The sequence below is a fragment of the Melanerpes formicivorus genome, unplaced genomic scaffold (assembly GCF_026170545.1).
Source record: "Melanerpes formicivorus ecotype bairdi unplaced genomic scaffold, bMelFor1.0.p_v2 SCAF_99, whole genome shotgun sequence".
In the NCBI taxonomy this organism is placed as follows: Eukaryota; Metazoa; Chordata; class Aves; order Piciformes; family Picidae; genus Melanerpes; species Melanerpes formicivorus.
This window is the reverse complement of record NW_027142451.1, coordinates 1,960,722-1,982,014: the sequence shown is the minus strand read 5'-3', so window position 1 is coordinate 1,982,014 and position 21,293 is coordinate 1,960,722. Positions and strand designations below refer to the sequence as shown.

Here is a 21,293-nt window from a genome sequence, read left to right as displayed (position 1 = left end):
CGCAGCCAATCAGAGGCGGCGGGAGCGCGGCAGCTCCTCCCCCTGGCTGCTGCCGAGGCACAGCGAGGAGCTGCCGCTGCCGGCCGCGACCGCCGTTGTTGCTGCCTCGTGGGGAGCGGCAGCGGGGCTGGAGCGCGGGAGGAGTGCCGGAGGGGCTGGCGGGCGAGCGGCAGCTGCCGGCTGGTGAGCTGCGGCGGGGCGGGAGGGGCTGAGGGGCCCGGGGAGCGCTGGGGGCGGCGGCAGCGGAGCGGGGAAGGGTCTGGCTGCGTGGGGCTGCCGGGGGCGTGTGTGGAGTTGGGGGTCGGAGGGGCGTGGGGGGCAGGGGGCTCCGTGGGGCTGGGAGCAGCTTCTGGAGGGGCAGAAGGAGGAGCTGTGGGGGTTGGTGTGGGGGGGCTGTGGGGAGGGATCCGTGGGGTCTGCAGGGCTGGTGTTTGGGGCAGGGGGCAGCGGTAGGGCTGGGGGGGGGTGGGGTTGGGATCCCTGGGGGCTGAGGGTTGTGACCTGGATCCTTTGGGAGCCTCGGGGGAAAGCTGTGGCTGGGATCAGGATCCCCTGGGGCTGAGGGGGGGCTCGGGGCCGGGCTTGGGCTCCTGTGGGGCTGGGTGGGGGTCTGTGGGGGCAGTTCCAGCCCTGAAGCCCCAAACAGCCTCTCCGGACCCCCTGTGCCCCCCCGGGCAGCCCAGGCTGGCCCCTGCCACAAGCAGGACGAGCAAAGGCACAGCCCAAAATGCCTCCTGGAGCCCAGAATGTTCCCCCAGGACACCAAAGTGAGAACCCAGGAGCCTGAACTGGCCCCCAGGGAACCAAACCACCAGCCTGGGACCCCAAAATGCCTGCCTGGGACCCTCGGGTACTGCCCTGGCGCCCCAAAAGTATCCCAAAGGAGCCAGAAATGGCCTCCAAGCCCCAGGGGGCAGGAAAGGATCCCCCCAGAACCCCCAGGGGACCCAGGGCTGGGGGCTCTGGAGGGATTGTGAGCAGCAGGGCCATGGCAGCACCGGTTGGGACTGTGCCTGGCTTGAGGCAAAGAGAACTGCTGGTGGCAGCAACATTTTAGCTCCCTCCTGTTCTTCCCTCTCAGCTCCATCTGGGGACTCCTTTGGGGTCGTCCTTGGTTCCTTTGGGATAGCTTTGGGGTGCAAGGAGGTAACTGAGGGTCCCAGGGAGGCATTTTGAGCTCTCAGGCTGCTGCTGTGGTTTCCCTGGGGGCATTTTAGGCTGGGTTTTGGAGGGTTTTTGTTAGTACCACAACAGATCCATCCCCAAGTCTCTAGAGAGGCAGCACAAGGATCTGTGTCACCGAGTGTGAGCTGCAGACCGAATTTCAGCACAGTATTTGTCACGGGATTATGTATCGACTGTCTGGGGCTTTAAGTGGTGCCACAGCCACTGGTCCCTGGAGTCTGTTTTGAATGGCACAGCAATGCCAAAATCCAGTTCCCTTCCCTGCCTCCTGCCTAGGAACAATTCCCATCAGGGCTCCAGAGGGATGCACTGCATCAGGCCTGATCTAGCTGTGGATGTGCTGCATCAGTTTGTCAGTTCCTCCTTGAACTGTTGGGGGTTTGGGTTTGTTGTTGGTTTGTCTTTGGTGTTCTGGATGAGATTTGGGAGGCAGAGGGTTTGTTTCTTGCTGTGCTGCTGGCAAATGCCAGGTGCTGGGGCTGGTATTCTTTTGGCTCCCGGTGACTGCAGTTGGAGATCCTTTAGCACTGCAGGAGAAGCTGTGCAGCTCCTCACAGCTCCCTTAGCCAGGGGCTTTGCGTTCCTGAGCACAGTGAGTCTCTGGTTGCAGTTCTGATGCCTCAGAGGGTGAGGAGTCCGGGCTGGGTTGCTGGGCAGCAGCAGCAAGGTCATTTCCTGTGCCTTTTGTCCAGGGTCTCGATCTGGACATTGCTGTGACCCACCTCTGCAGAGCTATTTCCTGGCTCCATCTGCAGTGCCCCCGGCTCCGCTCCGCTGCTCCCGTCGCTCCCCGGCCCCCTCAGCCTCTCCTGCCCCGCCACACCTCACGACCCCGCAGCTCTGTCGCGACAGCGCTGTCTGCGCGCGCAGCCGAGGCACCGCTCCCCTCGCCAGGCGGCAGCCGAAAGGGCGCCGGCAGCCGGCAGGGGCGGATCCCCGGTGCGACTTGGAGGCGTGGCTGGGCTACTCCGGCGGCTCTGATTGGTTGTGGCTGCCCGGCCGTGGGCAGCACCAATGGCAGCGGGGAGGGGAGGGGGAGGTGCTGCTGCGCTGCCGGGGCCTCTGATTGGCTGTGGCTGCCCGGGCGTGGGCGGGACTTCCTCTGCGGCCCCAGCCCTGCTGGCGCTGCCGGCGCCACGTGGGTGCCTGAGGCGGAGGGCTCGGGCCGGGGCCTCCCTCGCAGCGCTTTGTGCTCGGCGGGAGCCTGCCGGGGCCGGCGGTCGGCAGCTTGGTGTCCGCTGAGCTCTTGGTCAGCCTGGTACTGTGCGTGGCCTTTGTGCGGGCTGCAGGTGGGGTGAGGGAATGTGTGGGGCTGAGGAGGCGTTGGGGAGGTGGGTGTGGGAAGGGTCGGGGTGTGAGGGTTGTGTGGTGGAGTGGGGAAGGGGAGTGTGGGGTTTTGGGGGGAGGTGTTGGGGGTTGTGGGGTGCGGGAGGGTGGTCGGGGTGTAGCGGGGTGCTTAGGGTTGTTGTAGGGTTTGTGTGTTGGGAGTTGTTGGTGCTGGGGGAGGCTGTGTGTGGCTGTGGTGTGGGTCGGGGTGGTGAGGCTTGGAGTGGGGAGTGCTGGGGTGCTGCGAGGGGGTGGGTGCGGTTGTGGGGAGCTGTGTGTGTCTGGGCAGTGTGTGGGGAGCTGTGGGGGTGTGTGGTGTTGGGGGTGGTGTGGGGAGCTGTGGGGTGTGTGTGTCTGTGGGGGGGGTGTGGGGTAGGGCAGGGTGTTGGGGGTGGGTGGGTGTCGTGTGTGGGGTTGTGGGTGCGTGGGGGGGGTTCGGGGTGGGTGTGTTTGGGGGTTCCTTGTGCTGCTGAATCCCCCTGCCAGGGGCAGCTGCAGGACCCCTTTGGCTGCTGGTGTGCTGCAGGGGCTGGCCCTGTGTCCGTTTCCCTGTCCCCCTCTGCTCCCTGCTGGGCTGGGAGGTGAGGGAGCTGTGGGTGTTTTGTGTGGAGAAGAGGAGGCTGTGGGAAGCCCTCCTTGTTGTCTAGAGCTCCCTGCAAGGAGGCTGCAGTGAGGTGGGGGTTGGGCTCTTCTGCCTAGTCTCAGGTGGTAGGAGAGGAAGTGGCCTGAAATTCTGGCAGGGGAGGCTTAGGTTGGAGAGGAGGAGGAATGAGTTTGGTGCCAGAGTGGTCAGGGCCTGGCAGAGGCTGCCCAGGGAGGCAGTGGAGTGGCCATGCCTGGAGGTGTTGCAGCAAGGTGTGGCCATGGGGCCATGGTTTGGTGTCCCTGGTGGTGTTGGGGCTGCCAGTTGGCCTCGCTGCTCAGAGAGGTCTTTTGCAGGCCAGGCAATTGTGTGGCTGTGTGAGGAAGCTGCCCCAGAGCAAATGCATCTTAGGTGCTGGCAGGGATGGGAAATGGGAGAGAGTGCTGTGGAGAGGGGAGAGGTTTGGGTTTTGCCTCTGGGCTCACAGTCTGCCCTTGGAACTGCCTGGGATTCTTGCAAGCAGTGCTGTCAGCTGGAGCCTTCTGGGGTTAGTTTGTGGTGTCCTGAGAGGGCAGAAGGGAGGTGAGGCTTGGCAAGAGAAGTGGTGAGCAGGAAGCTTCTTGGCTTGTGGGTGGCCAAGGTGTGTGGCTGGGAGCTGTGGAGCGCAGGAGAGCCTTCAAGGCCTTGTGGTGTTGCTGGAGCTGTGGGCTGAGGAAGTGCTGCTGCTAGCCAAGGGCGTGAAGGAGGTTGAAAGTCAAGTGGTGTGCATGGATTGGTGTGGGGAAGTGCTTGGCTTCTTGTGGCCAAGTCAAGCTTTCCTTCTGCAGGAGGAGAGTGAGAGCCTGGGCTTCTCAGTCCCTGGGGCTCTGGAGCCCTTCTGGAGTGGTTTTCTTCCCTAGAGCTTTGCAGCCCAGCTGCAGGTCTGCTGTTGCTTGAGGCTCTTGCTGGTTGTTTTGTGCAGCCTTGGGTGTTGGATCAGTCTCTTGGCTCGGTTTGGTCCTTTCTCTTGTGGCCAGGTTCAGCTCCCTTTGGTTTTGGCAGCTGAGCACAGCTTGAGGCTTTTGCTGCAATGGTTTTTGTGCTGGCAGCATTGTGTGCTGCCAGCTGCAGTGCTGTGTGCAGCTCTGGTGCCCCCAAGAGGGGCAGGAGGTTGAGCAGGGGGTGAGGAGGTTGAGAGGCTGCGTTGGAGGTCATGGGCATGGTGGGAGGGCTGTGTCAGCTCCCCTGTGGGGGTGGTCTGTAAGAGTTGTGTCTGCTGAGGCTGGAGAGGAGAAGGCTGTGGGGAGAGGTTGGAGCAGCCTCATGGTAGCTGTTGGGGGCTGCAGGAGAGCTGGGGAGGGACTTCTGTGAGGGGCTGGGAGTGATGGGCTGAGGGGGACTGGCTTGAAGGTTGAGGAGAGCAGATTTGGAGTGGAGCTTGGGAGGCAATAGTTTGGAGTGGGGGTGGTGAGAGCCTGGAGCAGGCTGCCCAGGGAGGTGCTGGCTGCCCTCTCCCTGGAGGTGCTGAGGGTCAGGTTGGATGAGGGCTTGAGCAGCCTGGTGTGGTGGAAGGTGCCTGTGGCCATGGCAGGGGGTTGGAGCTGTCTGATCTTTGGGGTCCCTTCCAGCCCAAAGCATTCTCTGAATGCTTCAATTTGGACACTCAGCAGAACTGCAATGAAGGGAACTTGAAATAAGCAAAGTTGTGGAACTGGCTCTGAGCCTGGGGGCTGGGTGTGAGCTGATTTGCTGGTTCTTAGCTTGGGAGCTGCATCTGAGCTTGGGATCTGTGTCTGCACTTTTGATCTGGGCCTGAGCTTGGGGGTTGGGCCTGAGCTTGAGGCCTGGTCTGGACTTTGGAGCTGCTTTCTAACAGGCAGCTGAGTCTGAGCTTGAGAGCTGGGTCTGAGCTTGGGATCTGGTTCTGCATTTTGATCTGGGTCTGAGCTTGGGAGCTGGCTCTGCATTTTGATCTGGGTCTGAGCCTGGGAGCCACCTCTGAGCTTAGTGGCTGATTCTTGAGCTTGGTAGATGTATCTGAGCTTTGGATCTGGTTCTGCCCTTTTGAGCTGGCTGTGAGCTTGGAGGCTGCTTCTGGGCTTGGGATGTTGGTGTGAGCCTGGGGGCTGTGTCTGACCCTGGGGGCAGCATCTGAGATTGGGAGTTTCTTCTGCATTTGTGATCTGGGTCTGAGCTTTGGGGCTGCATCTGAGCTTGAGGGCTTGGTCTGAGCTTTGGAGCTGCTTCTGAACATGGGAGCTGGGTCTTATCTTGGGAAATGGTTCTAAACTTATTTGGTGGTTCTTGGGAGCTGGTTCTGCACTTTTGAGCTGGGTCTGAGCTTGCAAAGTGATTCTGAGCTGATTTGCTGGCTCTGACATTGGGAGCTGCTTCTGAGCCTGGGAAGTGGTCCTGAGCTTATTTGTTGGTTCTCGAGCATGGCAGCTGCATCTGAGCTTGGGATCTGCTTCTGCACTTTTGATCTGGGTGTGAGCTTGGGGGCTGGGTGTGAGCTTGGGGGCTGGGTGTGTGCTTGGCCCCTGCCTGGAATTTAAAATGTGAGCGTTCAGGCAGTGGGAAGTTGAAGCTGAGCTGCTTTTCCCTGCACTGCTTCAGAGTTTGTGATGCTCCAAAGGCAGATCTCAAAGAGCTGCTGCAAGAGTTGAGCTGAAGTGGAACAGTGCCCTGCAGAGGAAAAAGCTTTTTCCTCTCAGTCAGCCCTTGGAATCATCTCCCCAGGGCAGTGGTGGATTCCCCTGCAGGGCAGAGTTGGGAGGCTCAGCTTGGCAGGGGCTGGGCCAGCTCCTTTCCAGTCCAGTGTCAGCTGGCAGGGTTGGAGCAGCTGAGCCTTGGGGTCCCTTGCAACCTGGCATTGTGTGCTGGCAGAGCTGTGCTGATGGTTTTGAGGGCACTTGGAAAGCTTCTGGAGCATTTGTGCAGAGTGTGTAACACATCCCTGAGCCTAGAAACTCCCTCAGCTCTCTCCAGAATGAACTCTGCAGAGCTGGAAGAGCTCTCAAGGAATTTGGCAGAGGTTTGGAGGACTTTGGAAGGGATTTTGGTTCTCCTCTTCTTTACCCTCTTCATTGTCCTGCTCTGCCTCATCTTTTTCCTCCTCTCCCTGGAGGCTGCACTTAGACTCCTAGAATCCTAGAGTGGTTTGGGTTGGAACGGGCCTGCAAAGGTGATGCAGTCCTGGCCCCTCTGCAGTCAGCAGGGACATCCTCCACTAGATCAGGGTGCCCAGAGCCCTGTCCAGCCTCACCCTGAACATCTCCAGGGCTGGGACCTCAACCCCCTCCCTGGGCAACCTGTTGCAGTGTTCCAGCAGCCTCCTGGTGCAGAACTTGTTCCTCACCTTCAATCTCAATCTGCTCTGCTCTGGTTTGAAGCCATTGCCTCTGGTGCTGTCCCTGCAGGCTTTGCAAACAGTCCCTCTGCAGCCTTCATGTAGACCCCTTCAGGTAGCAGAAGGTCACTCTTAGGTCTCCCCAGAGTCTTCTCTTCTCCTCTCCAGGCTGAACACCCCCAGCTCCCTCAGCCTGTCCTGGTAGCAGAGCTGCTCCAAGCCCCTGATCATTTCTGTGTCCCTCCTCTGGGCCCTCTCCATCAGGTCCATGTCCTTCCTGTGTTGAGGGCTCCAGAGCTGGCTGCAGTGCTGCAGGTGAAGCCTCAGCAGAGCAGAGCCAAGTGCCAGGATGCCCTCTGTCCATCTCTGGCCCTGCTGCTTTTGGTGCAGCCCAGGCTGCCCTTGGCCTTGTGGGCTGCAGGCTCCCCCTGTCTGTTCCTGTCCAGCTTCTTGTCCAGCAGCACCCCCCAGTCCTTTTCTGCAGGGCTGCTTCCTATCCCCTCCTCCCCCAGCCTGTCCTGATTGTGAGGATTGTCCCAGGCAAGGGACAGGACCCTGCCCTTGCTCTTGTTGGACCTCAGGCGGTTGCCCTGGGCCACCTCTGCAGCTTGTCCCCTTGAGCTCCTCCATCTTGTTCTGCAGGGTATTGCCTTAGGTTTAAGGAGCCAGAGTGGCTCTCTTTGAGCCTTGACAAAGGAGCTGATGCAAAGCTGTGCCCAGAGGGTTGGATAGAATTGGGCAGTTTCCATGGCTGTGCTGTTCAGAGCTGCATCCTGCAGTGCAAAGCATCAAATCCACAACGATCCATAGTGCACCTCGGCCCCGGGACCCAAGCAACCTGCCTAGGCCAAAGCTTCCTCCAAAGCTCCACCAAACCAGGCCAGAACCCCAGGCCCCAAATGCCTTCCCCCTCCCCCATGCCTCTCTGCCCCTGCTGCCCCCATACCCAAGAGATGCAGTAACAGATTCTGGTAGGCAGCTCCCAGGTGAGCCAGACCGCTCCAGACCGCAGTTGGCAGCGTTGCCAAGGCCTCAAAGCTCCTCTGCAGAGAGAGATCCCAGAAGCTGTTCCTGGGAGCAGAGAGGAAGGGAAAAGGAGGCTGGAGAGCCTGTGCTGTTCCTTTGTAAAGAGTGGGTGCAGGCCCTGTGGGAATGAACTAAGAGAGATGACACTTTCTGGTGTCCCTCTGGTCTCTGCTGTCCCTTCTGGAGGTCTCTCCTCTCTGGTGTAAGACATCCCAGTGCCTTCCCCCCACCACAGGGATTCTCCTCCATGCTGTCATCCAGGGGCTTCTGTTGGGCCCTGCTGGGTGTGTAGATCAGCCCTGGGGTCTTGGGGACTCTCAGAGGGCAGCAAGTGAATGGAGATGGAGCAATGGATGTAGAGATGGAGGCTGAAGGCTGCAGGGGGTGGGAGGGCTTAGTTCAGCAGCTGTGAGGCTCTGCCTGGCTCCTACCTACAATGGTGCTGACAGCAGCTGTCCCCAGAAGCTCAAAGCCCCAAACCCTGCCTGGCTCAGGACAGTCCCCTGACCCCTCCTGCCTCCAGCACAGCCCAAGCAGGCACTCAGGGCTCCTAGCCACCCACCCCAGCCATACCCCATGGCAGGAGTCACCTGAGGTCTCACTCCCTCTCTGTCCCCCTTCCTCTCCTCAGGTGTTGCATGAGGTGGCTGCAGGGTCCCTCCCCAGCCCTCATCTGTAACCCCCCCTTGGCTTGGTGCTGTTCTTTCAGCCCTGCAGCTGATCCCAGTCTTTCATCTCAGGCCCCTTCCATTCTTGTGCTCCTGCTTCCAGCCCAGTTCCTTAGATGCTTCCACAGCATTTCCCACTCCACTCTTCCAGCTGCAGGGGCAGTGGAGGTGGGGGATCCAGGGCAATGGGAGAGCCAAGGCAGCAGGGACATGGATGGGCTGTGTGAGAAACGAACTCACTGCTGAAAATTTATAACCAGTTTATTATAAAATAAAGGCAACACAGCGCTGGGCGCAGAGCGAGTTTGCTAGAGGCACACTCCAACAACACGAGGTGAACCTTAATAGACAGCAAACACACATATTAATATATTAAAATGTACATATTCATATATTCCCCAACACACTCCCACCCCTCTCCATCAAGACTGAGACAAAACCTGCACTTTTGACCTGGCCAGTCTTCAGACATGTTGGCACCTCACCTTTCTTCCCCAATACCCCACACAATAAGCAACCAATCAGCCCAACGATCCAGGCCCAACGATCGGGCCCCACAGTTCCCAGTAATTCCCCTTGCAAAAGCCAAATATCATAACCAGTTTATCACAATCCCTCCCCTTCTTTCTACTACACTTGGCTTGAGCCATAATAACCTAACTTGGCAACAATTCTACAACAAGCAAAATCCAACTTAAAGGGAATGGAATAACAACTGATGTTCCGTGCCTAAAATGTTTCCTCTAGGCACCATACACAGGGAGTGGCTACGGTAGAACCCTGGGAATTAGGAGTCCGGTTTGACTTGTAACTCCACTCACATGGCCTATGGGGTTGCTGCCCACAGCCATGGTTCTAGATCTTCTTCGTGGCAATTACAGAGGTCCACCTGGTCTTGCCTCCTTCAATCCCATCAATACTCTGCTTGGACTATATCCCCATGTCCAGGGAGGTTTTATGTTCCCAGGCAAGGACCATTACCACTCCTGCTCTGATACTGGAACTCGTCTGATGACCATCCTTAGGTCCTCCATTTGGGGTACCACAGTCCATTCGGTGGGTGGATCCACAGGTCCTTTAACTCTTGTTGCGTGTGTCCATCCTCTCTCTGCTGTCCGCACTGCAGTCTCTGTAGTAGGCAAGACCTGAAAGGGTCCTTCCCACTGAGGTGTAAGTGTTTGTTCTTTCCACATTTTTATCATAACCCAATCTCCTGGTTTAAATTTGTGGATTTGGAAATCCAAAGGAACTGACTGAGATAACATCCCTTGAGCCTGTAAATGTTGTAATGTTCTCCCAATTACCATCACATAATTTCTAATGTTTTTGTCCCCCAATTCATAATTAGCGATTTCCCTCCCACCTTGTAAATAAGGTAGCCCAAACATCGTTTCATAAGGTGATACACCAACATCAGATCTCGGCTGTGTCCTGATCCGGAACAGGGCCAAGGGTAGGCACTTGACCCATGTCATCTGGGTCTCAATCATTAATTTGGTAAGGGTTTGTTTCAGTGTTTGGTTCATTCTTTCTACTCTCCCCGAGCTCTGTGGGTGCCAGGGGGTATGAAGTTCCCAATGTATGCCCAAACTGTCCATTAATTGTTGGACCACCTTTGATGTAAAATGAGTGCCTCGATCAGAATCTATCCGGTGTACCAACCCATACCTGGGGATTATGTTTTCCAATATCACTTTAGTTACTACATTGGCGGTTGCTCTGGAGACCGGCACAGCTTCTACCCAATGTGTCAAATGATCCACTAGAAGTAGGAGGTATTTCTATCTGTTTATCTGAGGTAGTTCAGTAAAGTCTACTTGAATAGCTTGGAAGGGGCGTAAGGATATGGTACGCCCCCCAGATGGAACCTGCCTCATGACTTTCTTGTTTACTTTTTGACATACGAGGCATTTGGTGGTTACCTGCCTAGCTATCTCATAAACTCCAGTACAGCCATAATCCCGTAGGAAATGATCACACAGAGCTCTGGTTCCCCAATGGGTGTTAAGGTGTAATCGCTCGAGGATTTTTCGGGCTAAGGCTTTTGAAATCAGTTGTCTCCCATCCTCCAATTTCCAGATCCCTTTTTCATCTTTCCTTCCCCCTATCTTTTCAAGTGCTTGTTCCTCTGTAGGAGTGAATACTGGTGATTCCTCCTGTTCATCTGATGCTGTTACTTGTATATGGAGGACACGCTCCTCTCCTTCTTCTGCTACTTGCTTAGCTTCACTGTCAGCTAAGTTGTTCCCTCTAATGATTAACGAAGTTCCCTTTTGATGCCCTTTTACATGAACCACCGCTGCTTCTTCTGGTAGTTTCAATGTCTCCAAGACTTCCCAGATTAGGGCTTCATGAATCAAATTTTTCCCTTTTGAATTTAACATCCCCCTTTCTTCCCAAACTTTTCCAAATGTATGAACTATTCCAAAAGCATACTTAGAGTCTGTATAAATGGTTCCCACTTTATCCCTTAAAAGGTGCAAAGCCCGATTCAGTGCATATAACTCACAGGTCTGAGCTGACCAATGGGAGGGTAATTTCCCTTTTTCAATCGTTTCCAATCTTAGCCCATCAACCACTGCCTATCCTGACAAGCGTTTCCCATTTACATACCGAGAGGACCCATCCACCAAATATTTCTCCCCTTCTGGTAATTCCTGTTCAAATAAATCTTCCCTTGTTTTAGTCTGGTATTGAATAACCTCCAGACAGTCGTGTACTAAAGCTTCAGAAGGCTCCCCATATAAAAATTGAGCTGGATTTAGGCTTTGGCTAGTGGAGATTGTTAGATCTGGACCATCAATCAAGATTGCTTCATATTTTAAAATCCTAGAATCAGTTAGCCATTTTTCTGCTTTTTGGTTCAGTATATTTCTCACTGAATGGGGAGTATGTACTTCCAATTTTCCTCCTAGTGTTAATTTTCTACTTTCTTCCACCATGAGTGCTGTGGCTGCCACTGCTTGAATGCATGCCGGCCAACCTCGGCTTACAGGGTCTAATAACTTGGATAAGTATGCTACTGGTTTGCGTGACCCTCCCCATTCTTGAGTCAGAACTCCATAGGCCACCCCTCCTTCCACATTAACAAAGAGTTGAAATGGCATGTGCGGGGAAGGGAGGCTCAAAACTGGAGCAGTAGTCAAAGCCTTTTTAATTGCTTCAAATTTCTCCTCATCTTCCCCTGTCCAAACAAAGTTATCATCTCCTACTAATTTTTCATATAAAAACTTGACTAACTGGCTATGTCTCTCAATCCATAATCTACAATATCCTAGTAACCCTAATAATCTTCTGACTTGTTTCTTTGTTTTAGGGGCTTGGAGAGATATAATCCCTTCTACTCTTTCAGGATCTATCTTCCTGGCTCCATTACTTAACCATAGTCCTAAATATTCAACTTCAGGTTCCACAAATTGTAATTTGCTTTTAGATACCCTTAATCCCGAATTTCCCAGGAAATTCAAGAGGTTTATGGTGGTCCTTCTAACTTCAACTGCCCCTTCTCCTGCAATTAATAAATCATCTACATATTGTGTGATTAAAACATCCCTTTCCTGTGGAAATGACAGTAACAATTTTTCCAGGTTTTGACCAAACAGATTGGGAGATTGTGTAAAACCTTGGGGCAATCTGGTCCACCTCAATTGTTGCTTTCTCCTGGTGACTGGATCTTCCCATTCAAAGGCAAAGATATCTCTACTGTTTTCAGCTAATGGGCAGGCCCAGAAGGCATCTTTAAGATCTATGACACTATACCATTTATGATTTGGAGGTATGTGACTCAACAATGTGTAAGGATTAGAAACTACAGGAAACCGAGTCACAGTTCTCTTACTGACCTCCCGCAGGTCTTGCACCAACCTGTAAGTTCCATCCTCTTCCTTTACTGGTAGTATGGGGGTGTTATGTGGGGACATACAAGGTTCCAAGGTCCCCTCTTTAAGGAGGCGGTCTATGACTGGCTTTAATCCCTCTCTCCCTTCTTTAGATATGGGATACTGTTTTACTCTGATAGGACGTTCTGGTTGCTCTATAGTTACTTGTATAGGTTCAATATCTAAGCTCCCTGTATTTTCTTCACTGGCCCAGACTTCTGGGTTAATCCCTGCCTCATCCTCAGTGTTTAATTGTAATATTCTGACCCTCATCTGCCCCTCTTCTGGAACTACCCCTATGCCCAATTGAACTTGTAAGTCTCTCCCTAGTAAATTACATCCTGCGCTTGGCACTACCAAAATCTCTCCTACCCCAATTCTAGCCTCAGTTTCTAATTTAACATCCTTAACTCCAGGGACTTTAAACCCTTCCCCCTTTGCCCCTAAAACCTTTACAGTATTTTTGCTCTCCACACACCCTTCAGGAACCTTGGTAACACAAGTACGTTCAGCTCCTGTATCTACTAAAAATTCTAAAATTTCTTCCTGGGGTCCTACTTTTAATTTTATCAAGGGCTCCTGTTGGTATTTTTGCCCCAGGTAAAAGAGCCCCTGACAGCCCTATTGCTGATCTTCCTCAAAAACTTTAAGATCTCTCTTCCTCATTTGACAATCTCGTTTAAAATGTCCAATTTTCCCAGAAGAATAACATTCAGTACCCTTACTTCCAGTTTGAGCATTCTCCAGGTCCCAGTGAGGCCTGGGGGTTTTATCCCTCTTAGGTCGAGGAGGTGGAGGGTGGGAGAATTGTGTTTTCTTCTCAGGTTTCCCCACCTGACCTGCTTCCCTCATGCTGGCTACCATAATTTTGGCCTTAGCTTTTGCTTTTTCCTCATCTCTTTATTAGAATAAACCAAACCAGGTTGGAAGAGACCTTCAAGATCGTCGTGTCCAACCCATCAACCAATCCGACCCACCCAAACAGCTAACCCATGGCACCAAGCACCCCATCAAGTCTCCTTCTGAACACCTTCAATGACGGCGACTCCACCACCTCCCCGGGCAACCCATTCCATAGCGCAACCACTCTTTCTGTATAGAACTTCTTCCTAACATCCAACCTGAACCTCCCCTGGCGCAGCCTGAGACTGTGTCCTCTTGTTCTAGTACTGGGTGCATGGGAGAAGAGACCATCATCTGCCTGTCTACAGCCTCCCTTCAGGTAGTTGTAGAGAGTGATAAGGTCACCCCTGAGTCTCCTCTTCTCCAGGCTGAGCAACCCCAGCTCCCTCAGCCTCTCCTCATAGGGTGTGTGTTCCAAACCCCTCACCAACTTTGTTGCTCTTCTCTGGACTCCTTCCAGCAAGTCAACATCATTCCTAAACTGACGTGCCCAGAACTGGACACAGTACTCGAGGTGCGGCCTAACCAGTGCTGTATACAGGGGCAGAATGACCTCCCTGCTCCTGCTGGCCACACTGTTCCTGATGCAGGCCAGGATGCCATTGGCCCTCTTGGCCACCTGGGCACACTGCAGGCTCATGTTCAGCCTACTATCAACCAGCACCCCCAGGTCCCTCTCTGCCTGGCTGCTCTCCAGCCACTCTGACCCCAGCCTGTAGCACTGCATGGGGTTGTTGTGGCCAATGTGCAGAACCTGGCACTTGGATGTGTTAAATCTCATGCCGTTGGCCTCTGCCCATCTGTCCAGCCTGTCGAGGTCCCTCTGCAGGGCATCTCTACCCTCCATCAGATCAACTCTTGTTCCCAGCTTGGTGTCGTCAGCAAATTTACTGCTGATGGACTCAATGCCCTCATCCAGATCATCAATAAAGATGTTAAAGAGCACAGGGCCCAGCACTGATCCCTGGGGCACACCACTAGTGACTGGCTGCCAGCTGGATGTGGCACCATTCACCACCACTCTCTGGGCTCAGCCATCCAGCCAGTTCCTAACCCATCGCAGTGTGCTCCCGTCCAAGCCATGGACTGACAGCTTGGCCAGCAGTTTGCTATGGGGGACGATGTCAAAGGCCTTGCTGAGGTCCAGGTAGACTACATCAACAGGCCTCCCCACATCCACCAAGCAGGTCACCTGATCATAGAAGGAGATCAGGTTGGTCAGGCAGGACCTGCCCTTCCTAAATCCATGCTGGCTAGGCCTGATCCCTTGGCCATCCTGTAAGTGTTGTGTTATTGCACTTAGGATGACCTGTTCCATGATCTTGCCTGGCACTGAGGTCAGACTGACAGGCCTATAATTCCCTGGCTCATCCAACCGGCCCTTCTTATGCATGGGCACCACGTTGGCCAGCTTCCAGTCCTCTGGGACCTCGCCAGTGAGCCAGGACTGCTGGAAAATTATGGAGAGTGGCTTGGCCAGCTCATCTGCCAGCTCTCTCAGCACACACACCTTCTGCGCTTCCCTCAATAACTCTTGAAGTCCTCTATCTTGCCAATCTTCTATTTTTTCCAAAGGATGTTGCTTCCTTTATGCCTCTAATAACCAAGGTTTGATATTCATTCATGTTTTGTCTGCCCCTATCATCATTATGGTTCCAATTAGGAGAAGCTAGGGGCATCTTTTGATCACCTGGAGGGCCCTGCTGGTTTTCCCTTTCCCAAATTCTCATTCCAGCTGTTCTAATCATCTGTATTTCCTCTGAAGTAAAAAGGATTCCCATGATTGATTGCATTTCTTCCCACGTGTAAATATTTGGCCCCAAAAATTGATCAAATTGTTCTGCTACTCCAATTGGGTCTTCCAGGAGACCTTTCAATTCCTTCTTAAAGTTTCTCACCTCAGTAGAAGTGAGAGGGGCATTTACATATCCAATTCCCCCATTGGCTGCCCCCAGGGGCACCTCTCTCAAAGGATATAATGGCACTCCTTCATGTGGATTGTCTGAGTCAGTAGACTCTTCCTCTAAAACAATGACATTTGCCTGTCTTCTAGTTTGCCTACCTCCTCTCCTTTGGCGGGTGGATTTGCTAGTGTGTCCCTCTGCAGGGGGGCGGGGGCCGTTGCTGCCGAGGGAAGGGGGTGCTGCCGAGGGGAGGGGGGCTGCCGGGAGGAGGGGGGCTTTAGGTACTGCAGGGTTATAAGGTGGGGGTAAGTGATTCAGTGGTTCCCGCTTTTCAGGTTCTGGCTCTTCCTCTTCCTCCACCATAAAAACCGTTACTGCCGCTGCTGACCAGATGCTGCCTTTCCGGCAAGCGGCATATTCACTCTCCTCCTGATTAAAAGGCTCCTTACTGTTAACATAAAGGTTGAGAGCCTGACAGATCCATCCTTCCCAGGACCCATATTGGGGCCAAAATAAATTGTCTGATCTGATCTTCTCTCTAGCCCATTTCTCCATACAATAATATATCATTGTTCCCTGATCTTTATCCCGCGTATTAGGATTCTCTTCCCAATACGCTAATTGTAACCCCAGAGGGCTGTCCGGGAGTATATCCCTGGGTACCCTTTCGCTCCCATTTTTCCCGGGGCTGCTCTGTTTACCCGACCCCTGCCCCATTTCCCAAGGTCCACGCTCTCTGTCCCCAGCCGCTTCATCCCTTCACTGGCCAAGTCCCTCGCGAGAGCTTGGAAACGCAGTTAGAAGGACTCCACACTCACTTTGTGAGACTGGACTGTCCAGCTCACGTCTCATGCACACACTCTCACTGACCTCAATACCTGCCCAACCGGACAATACTTACAGCCCTTTTCTTGCCCGGGTTTTTGTGCACTAGAATTACAGGCAGTCGCGACAGTTGGGAGCTCCTTCCCTTGCCTTTATCTTACAACGTTTGGCTGAATCTACCCGTGTTCTGAGAGGCTTCCAGGATCCTTCTTCTGGGCCGCCGAAATCGGCGGGGGCGCCCCCCCTTCCGAAGGGTCTGTGAAGTCGTCGCAGGCAGGGTAATCACGTCAGGGTCACCAAATTGTGAGAAACAAACTCACTGCTGAAAATTTATAACCAGTTTATTATAAAATAAAGGCAACACAGCGCTGGGCGCAGAGCGAGTTTGCTAGAGGCGCACCCCAACAACACGAGGTGAACTTAAATAGACAGCAAACACACATATTAATATATTAAAATGTACATATTCATATAGTCCCCAACACGCTCCCACCCCTCTCCATCAAGACTGAGACAAAACCTACACTTTTGACCTGGCCAGTCTTCAGACATGTTGGCACCTCACCTTTCTTCCCCAAAACCCCACACAATAACCCACCAATCAGCCCAATGATCCAGGCCCAATGATTGGGCCCCACAGTTCCCAGTAATTCCCCTTGCAAAAGCCAAATATCATAACCAGTTTATCACAGCTGGGAATGAGGGAAGGGACTGGGAATGGCCAGGCAGGAATTAGGCCTTGTCCCCTCATAAAGGGGAGAGGATCCAGGGCCCAGGTGGCAAATGTGTGTGCAGGGAATACAGAATCTGTCAGCATTTGAGGAGCTGAAAGGAGTGAATTGTGCTGCAGCTCTGCATGTGTCAGCTGGGAGATTAACAACAGCCCCTGGGCACTGTGCCCTCCCATCAAACCTCATTTTCTCTTGGGGAAGTGGAGTGGCAGCTCCAGGAGAACTGCAAAGAGAAAGCTGAGCGAAATGGTCAGGGAGAGAAGGAAGCCAAACCCTTTCCACTGAGTCTCTTTGGGCTGCAGGTGTGTGAAGGGTGCTGGAGGGATCAGGTTTGGGCAGGAGACAGAGACTCCTCCAGCATCCCGGTGAGGGCTGAAGAGGTTTAGCAAGAAGCTGAGCAAGTCCCTTCCCCCTGTGCTGCATCTTTAGAGATCATGAACCTCCCTTTGTGTGTGTCCTGAGGGCTGCTCTGATCTTCTCTTGGGGAGTGGCCATCAGAGAGGTGTGTGCAGGGCAGAGCTGAGCACAGAGTGAGTGTGGTGGGGGCAGGGCCAGGGAGGAGAGCTGGGTCCAGAGGAAGATCTGCTGTGAAATGCAGCGGCAGTCAGTGGGAGAAAGCTTTAGGCAAGGCCTGGGAGAGGCTGTGTGGAGGCAGCTGTGTTGTGGTGTTGCCCTGCAGGTGCATGCTGGGGGCTGTGTGCTGGGCAAGGAGCTGAGTCTGCACTTGTTGAAGCCTCCCATCTTGAGTAGCCTTGGCTGTGTGCTGTGCCTGTGCTGCTGTGCTTGGGAGCTGTCTCCAGCAAGGCTGAGCTGTGCTGCCTGGTCCTGGGCAGTGCTGAGCCATCCCTTGCAGGTCAGTGCTCTCCTCTGAGCCCTTTGCTTCTCTCTGTCAGGAGCTGTGTCCCTCTGTCTGGATCATCCCTGCCCCTGTGTGCTAGGGAAGAGCAGAGTTTGCAGATCTACCCCTTGGAGCAAACCAGCAGGTAATGAACCCAGAATATGGTTGCCCCAAGGCACCTCTCAACCTCCTCCACTCCCTCCTGCCCACCACATTTCACATCTCCAGGGCTCTGAGGCATATCAGGTGTCTTGGGAGTCTGGGAACTCCCCAGTCTGGTGGGGGTCAGTTGTGTGCTGGAGGTGATGTTTGGGGTTGGGATGTAGAGGGTGTTGGGAGAAGGTTGGAGATGGTTTGGTATTCCTCAGTCAGTGTTGCTGCCTTCATTTTCTGAGCCAGGAAAGGTCAAAGAGAGATCTTTCCTGCACCTGGGTGTTGGGAGGTATTGGGAGTCAGGGGCTGTTATGACCCAGGCGGGATCTCAGGGTCTGAGGTCCTGGGTTCAGGTGCTTCCATCTCCCCTTCTGCACAGCTGTGACCCCTTCTTCCCACAGTATGGAGAAGCAGCACCCAGAAATCAAGTTGGAGCAGCCGAAGTTCAGCCCCAAGGGAGAGGAGAAGGAGGACAGGATGGAGAATGAGGCTGCTAAGGGGAATGATGGCTATGAGGAGTATGAGTATGAAGAGGAGGATAATGATGAAGGTGAATGTGACCAGGGCAAGGAGAAGGAGGAGAAGGATAAAGCCAGAGCAGGTCCCTCAGTGCCACCGATTTGGCTGAATCAGTGCCCTGAGTGTGGGCAGAGCTTCCCACCTGGCTCAGAGCAGGTGAAGCACCACTGCCCCCACCCTTGCACCCGGCCCTTCATCTGTAGTGACTGTGGCAAGAGGTTCAGACAGAGCTCTGACCTCATCCGGCACTGCCTGATCCACACGGGAGAGAAACCATTCACCTGCACTGACTGCGGCCAGAGCTTCTCCCGGAACACTCACCTCACCAGCCACCGTCGCACACACTCTGGTGAGAAGCCCTTCACTTGTGACACCTGTGGCAAGAGGTTCAGCCAGAACTCTCATCTTAGCCGACACCACCTCATCCACACCAGTGAGAAGCCCTTCACTTGTGAGAACTGTGGCAAGAGGTTCAGCCAGAGCACTCATCTTTGGCGACACCGCCTCACTCACAGCACTGAGACGCCCTTTACCTGCCAGGACTGCGGCAAGAAATTCAAACACAGCTCCACACTCGCCATCCACCGCCGCATCCACACTGGAGAGAAGCTGTTCCCCTGTGCTGCATGTGGCAAGATCTTTATCTTTAGCGCTCATCTCATCCGGCACCAATACATGCACAGCGGTGAGAAACCATACAGCTGTGCTGACTGTGGCCTGAACTTCAGCCACAGCATCACTCTCACTGAACATCGCCGGACCCACACAGGTGAGAGGCCATACAGCTGTGCTGACTGTGGCAAGACATTCACTCGCAGCTCCAGCCTAAGCCAGCACCGCGGTGTGCACAGCACTAAGTCCTTACCCTGCAGTGACTGCGGGAAGAAATTCAAACATAGGTCCAGCCTCAACATCCACCGCCGCATCCACACCAGAGAAAAGCTGTTCCCTTGTGCTGAGTGTGGCAAGAACTTCGCCACAAGCACTGCATACATCCAGCACCAAATCATCCATAGTGGTGACAAACCGTACAGCTGTGCCCGCTGTGGCAAGAGTTTCAGCCGCAGCTCTTATCTCAGCCAGCACCGTCATGTGCACTGCACTGAGAAGTCCTTCACTTGCAAGGACTGTGGCAAAACCTTCAAAACCAGGTCCAACCTCACTATCCACCGCCGCATCCACACTGGAGAGAAGCTGGTCCCCTGTGCTGAGTGCGGCAAGAGCTTCACCAGGATCTCGACATTCACCCAGCATCAACTCGTCCACAGTGGTGAGAAACCATACAGCTGTGATGACTGCGGCAAGCGTTTCACCCAGCGTTCCAACCTGACCATGCACCAGCGTGTGCACACTGGTGAGAAGTCTTTCACCTGTGCCAACTGCGGCAAGACCTTCACCCAGAAGGGACACCTTACCAAGCACCGCTGCAGCCACACCAGAGATCAGACCACACTGGAGGGGAGGCACAAATAGATCCACCCATAATCTGTTGGAATAGTCATCACACCCCCTGAGAGAGCCTTTCCAGCACCAAAATCACCTCTTTTCCCCCTACATTTCTCAGAGGCTGGGTGCTCCGGCAGGAACAAACACCTCTTGGCCTTCTGAACACCAATCAGTGCTGTTGAGAATAATTACAGTGCTGAGTCAGCACATCTGCAGCTGCCATTAGAGCTGGGCTGAGCTTTGCCAGGGTTTGGTCCTTCCCCAGTTTGTGTCTCCCTCAGGTAAAAAAAACTTTTGTCCTTTGCCCAGTTGTGTCGATACAAGGCCAAAGTTACCCAAATCCTGTCAGTTTGCTTTTGTTTCAGACATTTCTGCCCACAGTGCCCAAATGCAGAGGGCATTTGTTCCCTAGGAATGGAGCTGGAGCTGTGTGCCCAGTTCAGGGAGGTGATACTGAGTTTCACAGAAGAGTCTTGAGAGGGTGTTCATGGGAACATCTCAGAGTGTTTTCTTCATTGTGTCAAGGGATGATAGGTGTTTTGGGGACCCTGGAGGGTTCTAGGATTGATTTTCAGAATCATTGGAGGGTATAGAGGGGATCTCAGGGATGTCTTTGGAAGCCCTTGGAAAGCTTCTGTCAGCTTTTCACTATGAGACACTGCTGCTTTCCAGCAAGCCTGGGGCTTCCCTCAGGCTTTCCCCTCTCCCCCCCCGTCCCCCCTGAGGTGGGAAGAGGTTTTTCTGAGTGTTGAATAGTTTTCAGGAGCTTTAAGAGTGTAAAGAGTGGAATCATTTGAAGAAAAGATGCTCTGCCTCAGCACAGTGCCCAGAAATGCTCCCCCAGGACATCTGTCTTACACTTGGCTCTGAAATTAGCTCTGCAGCTCTAAGCAGTGTGCCTGGCAGAACTGTGAGCTGCTGCACAAGATGGAGCTAGCTGAGCTGCTACACAAATCCGCAAGATCTGTGCTCAAGATGCTGCATTGGGAGCTGAAACTGCCTGTGCAAATGTCATGGTCTGCAGGTGAAGAGACCTCTCCCCACAAATAACTGGCACAGGCACAGTTTGGAGCTATCCAACATGCAGAGAACCCCAGAAGGGCACTTGGGCAAGGAACTGGGAAGCAGCTAAGGAAGTGCAACTGCAGGTGGGACTGGGAAAATCTCAAACTGTGAGAGCAACTTGGGGGTGTGGAGCTGCCCCACTGTGGGAAGCCTTTAGAGCTCGTGAGACAACACTGGATGCCAGGTGGTGCTGTTCCCTTGCTTTAGAATTCCCTGCTTCTCCTCCTTTCCTATCCTGCAGCTGCTGTTCTGCAAACAAGGGCAGCTGCTGGGCCATGTTTAGAGCCTCTGATTTTCTGCTGACCAACTCCAAGCTGCAAAGTTGTTTTCCTGTGTGAGCCAAGAACAACATCCTGCATGAGCCAGAGGTGCTGACACTTTGGATTGAAGCATGCTTTAGTTTGTAGACAGGGCTGGATTCTACTGGTGCCATGAATCCCTTGCTTTAGAATTCCCTAATTCTCCTGCTTTCCTGTAATTTTCACTTTTCCCTTGGTAGTCAGAAGCAAAGATAAGATTAAAGTGTGTTTGAAAACAGCTCCTTGGTTCCATCTCAGTTTTGTTTGAGGGGATCCTTAAGGGAACCTTCTCTGCTGTCACAGAATGTTGAGACAGAACACATTTAAGGTTTGAGTCTCATACCTCACACTCCCTAGAATGACTGAAGGGCACTGGTGGGGCAGGAGAATTCCTTTTGGAAGCACAGGGTTCACAGTAAACAGCAAAGCCACTGCTGGGGCAGTGGAAAGACCCTTGGTGTAGTAACACACAAGGTCAATTTAGGGTGGCACAGGGTCACCACATGCACAGCTTCCAAGCCAAGATGTTTCCAAGTGAAGACCTTTATTTTGAAGCCCAGAAAAGGCATTTCTTGTGTTACAGATTCTTCTAAACTTACAGATTCTTCTAAAGCAG

General features: G+C 53.6%; 1 protein-coding gene across 10 annotated transcripts; it reads left to right on the top strand.

The window, feature by feature from the left end:
* Nucleotides 1–62: 62 nt before the first annotated feature.
* LOC137455443 (zinc finger protein 135-like) lies at nt 63–20,910 on the top strand. Of its 10 annotated transcripts, none has more exons than XM_068166251.1 (3): nt 63–183; nt 17,251–17,340; nt 17,750–20,910. In XM_068166251.1, the coding sequence occupies exon 3, from the start codon at nt 17,751–17,753 to the stop codon at nt 19,338–19,340; it is 1,590 nt and encodes a 529-aa protein (XP_068022352.1). In that variant the 5' UTR covers nt 63–183; nt 17,251–17,340; nt 17,750; the 3' UTR covers nt 19,341–20,910. The 10 variants fall into 10 exon arrangements, with proteins under 10 accessions (XP_068022352.1, XP_068022358.1, XP_068022353.1 ...); XM_068166257.1 differs by having other exon boundaries at nt 17,728–20,910; XM_068166252.1 differs by lacking the exon at nt 63–183 and adding an exon at nt 2,185–2,443.
* Nucleotides 20,911–21,293: the final 383 nt, after the last annotated feature.